General features: G+C 45.8%; 1 protein-coding gene across 7 annotated transcripts in view; it reads right to left on the bottom strand.

Annotated features, from left to right (window-relative positions):
- WDR47 (WD repeat domain 47) overlaps positions 1–12,926 on the bottom strand; it is a 92,585-nt gene that overhangs the window by 41,382 nt on the left and 38,277 nt on the right. For 4 of the 7 annotated variants that reach the window (XM_058659903.1, XM_058659895.1, XM_058659909.1 and 1 more), the window contains 2 exons: positions 9,229–9,334; positions 5,430–6,232 (listed from right to left, as the gene is read on the bottom strand). In XM_058659903.1, the coding sequence (XP_058515886.1) occupies positions 5,430–6,232; positions 9,229–9,334 (909 nt within the window). The remainder of the gene's footprint in view (positions 1–5,429; positions 6,233–9,228; positions 9,335–12,926) is intronic. The other 3 variants (XM_058659914.1, XM_058659919.1, XM_058659922.1) reach the window with 2 other exon arrangements.

Below are 12,926 nucleotides of genomic sequence, written 5' to 3' on the forward strand. Positions count from 1 at the left end.
CAACTATCACACTCCCTTCTCTTCCCTACTGTTAAGTCTCAGTAACTTAACAAGAAATGCTTCCCTCTATATTAATCCTTTATTTTTAATGTCTGAACTAAAGATCCCTACTTGCTCTAAATAAAAATTCTAAGTGCAGGACCCTTCCTCTCCAAACAATGCCTCAGTCTATCCTACGTCATATGAAGCAATTTAGCTTTTAATCCTTTTTTAATGCTCTTTTGTGGGGCGGGGGGAGAAAACACTAAATCAGTCAAGAGTAATATTTCATGGTACTAACTCCTGAGTTACAGGAAACCACCCAGAAGCCCCAATGGGTTCCCTGAAAGAGAAAGGCAGAATGCTTCCTATTCTCATGAACAAAGAAATTTTCATCAGGTGATTATTATATCATGGTAGGTTTCAAGAAAAAAACTATAACTTTAGCACTTACTTAATCATCAAAAAAGAGATAGAAATAATCAGATTTGGATGTACAAAGTTGTTAACTACTGTACTGTTTTATAGGATAAAAAAAGCAGAAACAAGTTGAAGTCCTCCAACAGGAAGGACTTAAAATTTCTGAAAGTCATACAATGCAATATTATACAGTAATTATTAATTAATGAGCTCATGAAATGTTAAAGCATAGGGAAAACATTTATGACTTCTCAAGTAAAAAAGAGATTATGGGAAGCCATGTACAGAATACTCCCAATGTTTAAAAACTGCATTCACAAGAAAAGAGACTTGTCACCTAAGTATAAAATTATGAAAAGCTGATTTTTTAATTTTTTTTTACAATCTTGACATAATTAGGGTAAAAAAGTTTAAGCACTACAGGAAGATGTGCAAGACAATTAGTTCCATATTGTTTCTTTAATATATCTGATGTAAAAGGGGATTTTAAGGGAGAAGCCCCACCCAGTCTCCCACCCACCCCAGGTCCCAGATTTGGGCATGCTCCGAGGGTCTTGCTCAAGTGGTTTTGATAGTTCAACAGTTCTGAATTGCTGCCAGTCTCACCACTCCAAGCACAACGAGGTCGTTGGAGAATCCACTGATTGACATAGTCCATCATGGAGTCTCTGTTTGCCCAGTATTTTCATTGCCAACATATAGCTGAGGTGGCTGATTGATTTGTTCTGTCCTCCGTCTTTTCTTGGTTAGGGTTCTGACTCCGGAAGCTTGATTGGGGGGATCCCCAAAGAAACTTTGTCTGAGGTGTTCCCAGACCAGATTCTTATATGTGCTAGCAAGCACAGGGCCCGGCACAGTCCATAGCCCTGATCAGCTGGTGGCTGCAGTTGCTGGGTTGGTTCTGTCTCCAGCCCTGTCTTCCACTGGAACAAATGGGTGTTTGCAGTCTAGCCTGGTTCTGCCCAGCACATACTCGGCCCTCACATAAACCAGTGGGAGCTGCAGCCTAGTCGGAGCGACCCACAATAACCCCCACCAGACCCGCCCCCTACCCTGGTTCCCGTGCTTGCCAGTATGTGTGGCAGACTAGTCCAATCTGTCCCACATCCCCTTCTGCTCTCATACATGTTCATGGGTATTGAAACCTTGTTCCATCTAACCAGCTCCACTATCCAGCCTTCAAGGATGTTGTTGCGTGTCTCTGTCTAGCCACCCAGCCCCTGTCCTAGTTTTCATGCCCTCCCTTTGGGGGTGGTAACCTAAGAGGGAGGAGCCCACTATTTCCCTCCCAGGCCTCTCCCACTCCCGGATTATACACTCTCCAGGTGGTTCTGTGGTTTAACTTGACAGAATTAGCCCCCAGTGCCAGCTTCTGCCAGCTGAAGCTGTGGCTAAGCCCAACCAACCTTCACCCACTCTAATTTTTGCTTGCACCAGTAGGAATAATCGGCCCAGCCTGGCTTTTCCCTGATCTGGTCCACATGAGGCGCACAAGTGCTGTAGCCCTGTCAAGTCTGGTCTGCCCCCATCCCAGCTCACGCTCTCCAGTCGGAGTAGCTGTCCAAGGGAACCCTCCCCTTATTCCCCTGCTGGTTCTGCCCCATACCTTCCTGGTTCTCACATGTGCTAGTTGGGTGCTGCAGTCATATCCAGTACAGGCAACCTCACCTTGGCATTTCGTGTTGTGTACTGCTTTTGTCACGACCCAAACCTGGCTCGACCCACGCTCTGTTCCAGTGTTCGGATTTGCCAGTGAATGACGTGGACTGATTGAGCCTGGTCTGCCCCCAACCCATGCCAAATGTTTGCTAGTGGGACACTTTCCATGATCTCTTGGCTGTTTCCTTCCATGCTTCTTTAGCTTACCTGCAGGGTCTGTGTCCTACCAGAGCGGTTGCCCAGGCTCCTCCATCAGAACCTCTCCCAGTGCCAGATTTCATGCATACCAGCGGGTCCATGAGCCAGCCCTACTCAGTTCACCTCCTGTCCTAGCAGGAACAGTGGCCTTTCCTGACTGGCCTTCAACCCAATCTGGTTATTGCTGTTGGATGTTTCAGCCCAGCCACAGCTCGTCCATACCCACATACAGCTCACATGTGGCTCAGTAGGGGCTGAGACCTAGCTTAGTCCGTCCCACATCTGCCCTGGTCCACGAGAGCACCAGATGATGCTGGAGTCTAGCTTGGCTTGGTGCTTCCAGTTCCAGTCCACACTTGTGGTAAGTGAGGCTACAACTGTATCCTAATCAGAACTCAGCCCCATTCCAGCTCGTGCGCCCCTTGGTGGGAACCTCCACCCAGCTAGGGCGTCCCCATAGCTCCCCAACCGGGCCTGTTACCAGCCAGTGTTCAGCATGTCAGTGGTTGCTCTGACTCAGCTTGGCGTAGCCTGTCACCTGTCGCGACCCCTGCCTTAGACACTGTGGCTCAAAATCTGTGACTCACGCAGACCAGTTGGTGCAAGAACCTAGCTGGGCATGTTGTGTGCTCCATCCTGGTTTCCAATCTTACTTGTGGGCTAAGGTTTGCTCAGTACTGCCCGGTGCGCCCGTTCCATCACCTTTTCATACACTGACGGGCCGTTGGTGCAAATTTGCCCAGCCTGTCCGACCCCCAGGTCTGGACCACCTGTTCACCAGTGGGAGCTATGACTTGCCAGGGGAGCTTCCCAAGTTTCTCCCCCTGATCCCCTCCCTGACCCAGTTCTCACACATGGGCTTTAGGGCGCAGTCCGGCCCTCCCCTTGGCCTTGCATGTGCTGGTGAACGTTGCAGCTCGGCCCACCCCATACTCCACTCAGGATGTACTCTTGAGCACCACTGCCCCGACTAGTCCAGACTGCAGTCAGTTCTCCAATCTGTGATCGATGGCAAGCTCCCCGGTCACACTTAGCTTAGTCCAACACCACTCCATCTCTTGAAGTAACCTGTAGGTCTAAAATTTCCATAGGGTTTAGCCCACACATCCGCCACAGAAATCTTCCCCCGGATTTGGTTCTCTAGAGTGTTTGTTAATGTCATGGCCCTGCTTAATGTGACTAGTCTCCGCTGGGTCAGTTCTGTTTCCAGCCCTGTTATCCACTTGGACCAATGGGTATTGTGGTCCAGCTCGATCCTACCCACTTCATACTTGGTCCTCATGCAAACCAGTGGGAGTTGCAGCCTATCTGGAGTGACTCCCCATAACTCCCACCAGGCCTGCTCCCTTCCCTGGTTCCCATGCATGCGAGTATGTACCGCAGGATTGTTCAGTCTGTCCCACCTCCCATTAAGCTCTGGTACTTGCCAATGGGCATTAAAACCTAGTTCGACCCAACCAGCCTACTATCCAGCCCACACACATACTGGCAGGTGCCTTTCTGTTTAGCAAGCCCTGCCCCTGTCCTGGTTTTCATGCTCTCCAGTGGGAGTGGTTACCCACGAGGGAGGTGCCCACTATCTCCCTACCAGGCCACTCCAACTTCTGGATTGCGCACTCTCCAGGTGGTTCTGGCATTTAACTTAACAGAATTTGCCCCTGGTGCCAATCTCTGCCATCTGATGATGTGGCAAAGCCCTACCAACCCTCGCCCACTCTAATTTTGCTTGCACCATTAGGAATAGTCAGCCCAATCAGGCCCTTCCCCAATCTAGCTCACATGAGGCCCACAGGTGTTCCCCTCATCTGTCTCAGCCTTTGCCTTCAATGCTGTGGCATTGTACCCCTGCCTCCTGTAGACCAGTTGTTCTAAGAGCCTGGGCTGGAATGACATGTGCTCCATCCTGATTTCTATTCTTTTTGGTTTTTTGTTTTTTTTTTTTTTTCAGTTGAAATTTGTTTGGCCCTGCCCAGTCTGCCCCCTTTGGGCTGCAGCTCAGCCCACTCCACTTCCTGTTTTAGAATGCACCTTCGGGTGGTGCTGCCTTGACCTGCCCAGAATGCCATTGGTTCCTTTACCCATAAGAGATGGCAGGTGCCATGGTCACTCCTAGCTTAGCCCCTCGCCACCCCAGTTCACGAGCTAACCTGAGGGACTTGTATTTCCACAGGGTTAGGCCCACAATTCTCCCATACAGTTTACCGCCCAGACCAAATTCTCTCCCGTGCTGGTAAGTGTCTTGACCCTGCTGGATGTGACCAGTCCACTGTTCCATCACCCAGTCAAGTTATGGTGCCCAGCTAGACAGGCCCCCGTCCATAGCTTTGGTGTGGACTGGTGTGTGGCAGTCAGTGAACTCTATGCTAATAGCCATTCTCAGGATTCCTAATTTGGCTGGTGTTTCAGTCTGGCCCAAATAGATCTTATGGACGCTCCCCTTCAAACCTTCAGGTCTTAGTCCCACTCTTGCCCTAAAGTTTCATGACCCTGTTACTGGGAATCACCAGGAATTCATGTCTCACCTACACTAAAGCTGGCCTTGTTCATGGGTGTCGATAAGCAGCTATTTCATATCATAAAAAACCCAGAGCTTGTCGCTGGGCGGCCAGCAGGCAGAGCCTGGCACCATTTGGTGCACTGGCCACCCAAAGCCAAGGACTCAGCCAAAGCCAGTGGCTTTGGCCTGAGTCCCCAGTCTTGGATCCCGCCCGGCAGGGGCACCTCCCACAGCTGCCACACTGTGGGGGGTTGCAAGCCGCCCCCAACCCCAAGGTCTGGAATCCTCCCAGACTAGTCCCACCACCAGTTTTTGGCGGCAGGGCAGAGCTAGGACATTAATCCAGTTCCCAAGTTCCCCTCATGGCTACTCACCCTGAGGGAAGATTGTTCTTGGGCCTGGAGTAGCCATTAAAAGTTTTAATTCTCATATTATTACTCTTCTGTATTTTCCAAATTTTCTACATAGTACATGTATTGCCTTTTTAGCCCTAAATAATATATAAAATAAAGATTTTCCCTTGTAAGCTTACTTATCAAAATTTTAAAGCTCTTTCTAAAGTTTTAAAGAAAACTTGCAACTAAAGAGACTTCAACATTAAGAAAAAACACAAATAATAGTCAGATTATCTCACACTTAAGTTGCAATTTCCTAATTTTTATGAGCAAATGCTTACCGCTCAGGGGATTCTTCATAAATACTGTGACACTCTGTATTCTCAAGCATGAGACTTCTGCTGAGGTTCTGCACCCCTGGGTAATGGAAATTAGCAAAGGAGTGTGACATTGGAGAAGTTTTGTTTCCAAGGTCTGAGATTCTCTTATCGTGACTGGTCAGTCCACAGGTGAGGCCATCTAAAGCAGGATTCAGAGAGCGGGTCATGTAGGCATCAGCTGACTGAGGTCTTCTCATTGGGGATGACGGATAGGGAGAAAGCTTGCTGATAAGAGGAGTTAAAAGATCAGCATATGCAGCTTTTGTAGGTTTCAGAAGTTTGTCAACATGAATATTAAGCATTTTCTGCTCAAAAGCACAAGAGAAGACAGAAGATGGCAGATTCTGAAGCCATGACAATAAGCTTAGATCCAAATCATCACAACCATTCCCACACAGCAGGTCAATGCCAAGCAGGACTTCACTTTCTGTAATCTCTTCTCCAGTTGCTTTACTCTGACAAAATTCTACACAGCACTCATAAAGTAGGCCTTTCATCACAAGCTGAAATAAGCGGTTATTACTTGCTTTGAAACCAGCTTCACTTAGCTTCCTATCAGCAGGGATGAATTCCGCAACCATGACACAAACTTCTTCAAAACAGTGAACTCGTGCAGTGCTGGGATTCCAGTCCTTAAATTCGGCATGATTGGTCAAACGAGGCAAAGTCAAAAGCAAACAAAGCTTGCTATAGTCATCTTTAGAAGGACAGTACTCCTCTAGAGCGTGTAAACATTGCACAGCTTCTTGCATGGTAAATTCCAGCTGTAAGAAAGAATGTGACTACGATAAACAGAGATGCTGTGAAACATGAAAACTATTTATTAGGGATAAATTTCAGTGTCAGTATACTCATACAGTTTTTACTGCTTGAAACAACTTCCAACTCAGGAATGGAAAATGTCATGACTAAAATGAAAAGAATAAATAATTTGGCTATAATTAACACATAAGCTTTTATCTGTATTAGTGTTTGAATTCACGTTCAGGGTTTTATTTTGAAATGTTTAATTCTTACTAAGAGTAACAATAATTGAGTCTTCTAGAAAATAAAACTGAAGCATGCAAATATTCAATTGTATAGAAAGCTATTATTCCAGCTTACCCAAAAAGTAAAGGGCCATTTTTGGTCTAAAAGTTACCTTAGGACATTTGTGTGGGGATATAAAGCAAATAAAGAGAGAGAACTTCCTACAGTTAACCTACTACATATACACTAACCAGGGGCCGGTGCTCTGATGAAATGGGTAAAGTGCCACCTGTGACACCAACATTCCATACAGTCCCCAGCTGGAGCCCTAGCTGCTCCCCTTCTGCATCCAGCTCCCTGACAGGGAACCTAGGAGAGCAGTAGATGTGGCACAAGTACTTGGGCCCCTGCATCCACATGGGAGACCTGAAAATAGCTCCTGGCTTCTGGCTTTTGACAATCCAAGCTCTAACCACTGTAGCCATTTAGGGAGTGAACCAGCAGCTTAAAAAGTCTCAAAATAAAAATTAAGTTTATTGATTCATATTGCAATGTTTTTTCCATTTGTGAACATCATTATCTGGCAAGCATTTTTTTTTCTATATATGAAAGTCACAACTTTGGTTTTTGCTATGGTCTGAATCCCTACCACCACCACCACTGTAACCACCCCACAAATTCCTGCTTAAACTCAAATCCCCAAATTGCTGGCATTAGAAGGGTACAATGTCTGGGAAATAGCTAAGTCATGAGCATTCAGTCATCATAAGAGGGATTAGTGTACCTATCAAACACAGTCTTTAGAGCCAGCAAGCCTCTTTAACTGTGTGAGGATAGAGCTAGAAGGTGTTACTATGAACCAGAGTTGAGCTCAGACACTGAATCTGACAGCACTCTGATCGTGGAATTATCAGTTACCAGGGCCATGAGAACTAAATTTCTGTTTGTAAGCCACCCACAGTTTATCAAACTTTCTTATAGCAGCCCAAATGAACTTAAAAAAACTTATCTAAGAGAACACTCAAATTTAGTACAATTTTCTTGGTTTTAAATACAGCAGTACTTTGTAACTTTTAAAAGTAATTTTCTAATAAAAAAAGATTCCAATAGTATTAAATTAATCAGGAAGATAAATCACTTCATTAAAAAACTGTCCTTGGGTCAAAGAAAATTCTAATACAGCAGGGAAGCGGGACAGCATTGTGACATAGCGATTAAAAGCCTCCCACTGCCATGTTGGCATCCCATATGGGTGCTGGTGTGCTCTACTGTCAATCCAGATCCCTGCTAATGCTCCAAGGAAAGCAGCCAAGCATGTTCCAAGTGCTTGGGTTCCCATATCCATGTGGGAGACTTAGAAGAAACTCCTGGCTCCTGTCTTAGGATTGGCTTATTATGACCATTGGGGAAATGAATCAGGTAACAGAAGGTCTCCTCTTCCCTGCCCCATCTGTAACTCTTCCAAAGAATTAAAGAAATATATTTTTCTTTTAAAGATTTATTTATTTTTACTGGAAAGGCAGATATACAGAGAGGAGGAGAGACAGAGAGGAAGATCTTCCATCCAATGATTCACTCCCGAAGCAACTGCAGCGGCTGGAGCTGAGCCAATCCAAAGCCAGGAGCCTCTTCTAGGTCTCCCACGAAGGTGCTGAGTCCCAAAGCATTGGGCCATCCTTGACTGCTGTCCCAGGCCACAAGCAGGGAGCTGGCTGGGAAGTGGAGCCGCCAGGATTAGAACCAGCACTCATATGGGATCCCGGCGTGTTCAAGGCAAGGACTTTAGGGTCCAGTGGCGTGGCCTAGCGGCTAAAGTCCTTGCCTTGAACGCCCCGAGATCCCATATGGGCACCGGTTCCCATCCAGCTCCACTTCCCATCCAGCTCCCTGCTTGTGGCCTGGGAAAGCAGTCGAGGACGGCCCAATGCATTGGGACCCTGCACCCGCGTGGGAAACCCGGAAGAGGTTCCTGGTTCCCAGCATCGGATCGGCGCGTACCGGCCCGTTGCGGCTCACTTGGGGAGTGAATCATTGGATGGAAGATCTTCCTGTCTGTCTCTCCTCCTCTCTCTGTATATCTGATTTTGCAATAAAAATAAATAAATCTTACAAAAAAAAAAAAAAGGTGAGGACTTTAACCACTATGCTATCACACCAGGCCTAAAGAAATCTTTTAAAAAGGAAGGAATGAAGGAAGGGAAGAGAGAGAGAAGAAGGAGAAAGGAGAAGAGAGGAGAAAGGAGAAGAGGAGATAGCAGAGGAGAAGAGAGGAGAAAACATGGTGAATGTTGTGGCATGATGAGTTGAGCTAGTGCCAGGGACACCAGCTGATATCCTGGCATCCGATACGGGTACTAGCTCCTGTAACATATGTGGGGGATCTGATAAAACTCCTGGATTTGGCTTTGGACGGGACCAGCCCAGTCACTATGGCCATTTGAGGAGTGAACCAGCAGATACAATCTGTCTCTCTCTGTAATTCTTTCAAATAAATAAACACATCCTTATTAAAAAAGGAAAACATACAATGATAACAAGTGATTAAGTCACACATCTTCCATGTCTAACTTACCTTGAACAGGGAGGAACACACACTCTTTCACTTAGCTACTCTCACAGATCATCTTGGCTTAAATCAAGGTACAACTTTAGAAACACAGCAGGCTGAAACTACTCCATTCAAAATATCATTCCCAATCCCATCCTAACTCATAAAATTGAAAACCCAGGACATGAATCTTTTGTTTTGGTGAATAAAACTTATGACTGAAAGCAAGACTATGGCGCAAACCTTCAGGAATAAAAACCTTACATGCTGGGGCTCATCTTCTGCTGACATTGCATTGTTAACGCATAAAGCTTCTAAAAACTTCTGCTTCAGGATAATATAACGAAATCTGCGAAAATAAAACATAATTAAAAAGCTGAATGATAGCAAACAGATCAAACATTTTTCAAGCATCAATTTAAAAAAACAAAAGGATTTTTTTGGGTGAGCATTGTGGTGTACCACGTTAAAAGCAACACTTGAGGTACCCGGTGCGGTGGCATAGTGGCTAAAGTCTTTGCCTTGCAAGCGCTGGGATGCCATATGAGCACCAGTTCATATCCTGACTGCTCCACTTTCCTTCCAGCTCCTTTGCTTGTGGGGTGGGAAAGCAGTAGAAAACAATCCATAGTCTTGGGACCCTGCACCCACATGGGAGATTTCGGAGAAGCTCCTGGTTCCTGGCTTCAGATTGGCTCAGCTCCGGCCGTTGTGGCCACTTGGGGAATGAATGAGCGGCTGCAAGATCTTTGTCTCTGTCTCGCTGTAATACGACTTTCCAATAAAAGCCATAAATAAATCTTTAAAAAAAAAAAACACTTAGGGGCCCAGTGGCGTGGCCTAGCGGCTAAAGTCCTCACCTTGAACGCCCCGGGATCCCATATGGGCGCCGGTTCTAATCCCATCCAGCTTCACTTCCCATCCAGCTCCCTGCTTGTGGCCTGGGAAAGCAGTCGAGGACGGCCCAAAGCATTGGGACCCTGCACCCGCGTGGGAGACCTGGAAGAGGTTCCTGGTTCCCAGCATCGGATCGGCGCGCACCGGCCCATTGCAGCTCACTTGGGGAGTGAATCATCGGATGCAAGATCTTCCTCTCTGTCTCTCCTCCTCTGTGTATATCTGGCTGTAATAAAATGAATAAATCTTTAAAAAAAAAAAAACACTTAGAATGCCTACATCCCATAGTGAAAGGCTACGAAGAGTCCCAACTTTCCCTATACAGCAGATGATGGCTTAAGTACATGAGTCCCTGCCACCCACATGGGAAACTGGGATGGAATTCCTATTTTTTGGCTTCAACCTGGCTCAGCTCTGGCTGCTACTGGCATTTTGAGAATGAAACAGCAGGTAAAAAAAAATCTCTCTCTTTTCCTCTCCCTCTCCTTCTATTCTTCCCTCATTCCCTATCATTCTACCTTTAAAACAAGAAGTATTTTTTTTAAAGATTTACTTATTTTTATTACAAAGTCAGATATACAGAGAGGAGGAGAGACAGAGAGGAAGATCTTCCCTCCGATGATTCACTCCCCAAGTGAGCGCAACGGCCAGTGTTGCGCACCAGTCCAAAGCCGGGAACCTGGAACTACCTCCAGGTCTCCCACATGGGTGCAGGGTCCCAATGCACTGGGCCGTCCTCTCCTGCTTCCCAGGCCACAAGCAGGGAGCTGGATGGGAAGTGGAGCAGCTGATTAGAACCTGCGCTCATATGGGATACCGGCGTGTTCAAGGCGAGGACTTTAGCCACTAGGCCACGGTGCCGGGCTCACAATAAGTATTTTTAATAAATTTTTTTTAAAAGACCTTTTTAGAGGAAAGTATTTGGCCTAGTGGTCAAGATGCCAGTTGAGAGGCCTGCATCCCACAGCAGCATGTCTGGGTTTGAGTCCCAGTATTACTATTGATTCCAGCTTCCTGTTAATACATACCCTGGGAGGCAGCAGGTGAGGCCCTCAGACTAGAACCAGCGCCCATATAGCGAGGACTTTAACCGCTATGCTGTCTCACCGGGCCCAAGATGTTAGGCCTTTAAATAACCTATTGGAGAGCTGGATCAAGTGTTGGCGTCAAACTGCCCAACTAAGGCTAGTGTACACATGCGGGGAGTGAATTAGCAAATGGAAGCTATGTTTGTGTCTCTTCATCACTTTTCTAATATCTGACAAATCAAATGTACTTAAAAGTTACTGCAATTGCCTTTGCTTTCAAAAACATTTTAAAATGTGTTATTGTGTTTATCACACAAAATGCACAACTGAAATAATCTCAGTCAAAAGCAATTAAAATCTAATTCTCAGAGGAAAGATTTTTTAAAGGTTTAGTTATTTATTTGAAAGGCAGAGTAACAAAGAGAGCAAGGGAGAAAGACAGAGAAGAGTTCTTCCATTTGCAAGTTCACTCCCAAATGACCACAACGGCCGGGGCTGGGCCAGGTCAAAGCCAGAAGCCAGGGACTTTATGCAGGTATCCCATGTGCGTACAGGACTTGGACCATCTTGTGCTGCCTTCCGAAGCACATCAGCAGGGAGCTGGATTAGAAGTGGAGCAACCAGAACTTGAACTGGCACCCATGTGCAACATCAGCACTGCAGGCAGTAGCTCAACACTGGCCCTGATACGATTTTAAACATTAATTCTATATAAAAATTTCATTTTTATGAAAGATATCAAAAACCACTTAATTAAGTGAAAGGTCTTTTAGTTCAAAATGTTTTCTCCTGAAATGCATCCTACTTAAGCCTCAAAAAGTTATAAACAGTAATTCTATGTATGTAGAAGATAGAATGTTATATCTTGTATGCATATTCACACACTGTAGAAAGATTAACCTAGGGCCTGGCACAGCTCAGTGGCTAAATCTTCACCTTGCAAGTGCCAAAATCCCATATGGGCATCAGCAGTTCCACTTCCCATCCAGCTCTCTGCTTACGGCCTGGGAAAGCAGCAGAAAATGGCCAAAGCCTCAGGACCCATGTGGAAGACCCAGAAAAAGCTCCTGGCTTCTGGCCTCAGATCGGCTCAGCTCTGGCCATTGCAGCCATCTGTGAGTGAACCAGTGGATAAACGATCTCTGTCTCTCCTCTCTGTAAATCTATTCTGCCTTTCAAATAAAAATAAATCTTTCTCTAAAAAATAAAGATTAACCTAGTATTAATCCTTTAATAAAAATTTTTTTATTTAAGTCAGAATGATAGAGAAAGAAGGATCTTCCATCCGCTAGTTCACTACACACATGGCCACAACAGCCAGAGCCAGGCAAAGCCAAGCCAAAGTCAAGAGCCTGGAATCCCATCCAGTTCTCCCATGTGGGTGACAAGGAACCAAGCAATTAGACCATTTTCCATTGCATTAACAGGGACTTTGATTGGGAGTGGAGCAGCTGGGACTCAAATCAGCACTTTAACATGAAATGCCACAATCACAAGTAGAAGTTTAACCTGTACCACAATTCTAGCCTCTAATTTTTCTTAAGAATTAGAAAGGATTAAGAAAAAGAAAATAGGGCCTGGCGGCATGGCCTAGTGGCTAAGGACCTCGCCTTGAACACACTGGGATCCCATGTGGTCGCCGGTTCTAATCCCGGCAGCTCCACTTCCTCTCTATCTCTCCTCCTCTCTATATATCTGACTTTGTAATAAAAATAAAATAAATCTAGAAAAAAAAGAAAAAAGAAAAAGAAAATAGAGCTGAAAGAGTAGAAGTAAATGATGAGGTCTACAATGACTCAGTTGGCTTAATCCTCCACCTTTAAAAACCAACATCCCATGTAGGTACCTGTTCAAGTCCTAGCTGCTCTACTTCCAAACCCAGTTCCCTACTTATGGTCAGATAATGCAGCAGTAGAGGACAGCCCAAAACCTTAGGACCCTACTGCCATGTGGGAGACTCAGAAGAAGCTCCTGGCTGGCTCCTGGCTTGACATCAACTCAGCTCCAGGCATGGTG

This window comes from Ochotona princeps, chromosome 2, assembly GCF_030435755.1.
Source record: "Ochotona princeps isolate mOchPri1 chromosome 2, mOchPri1.hap1, whole genome shotgun sequence".
NCBI classification, from domain to species: domain Eukaryota; kingdom Metazoa; phylum Chordata; class Mammalia; order Lagomorpha; family Ochotonidae; genus Ochotona; species Ochotona princeps.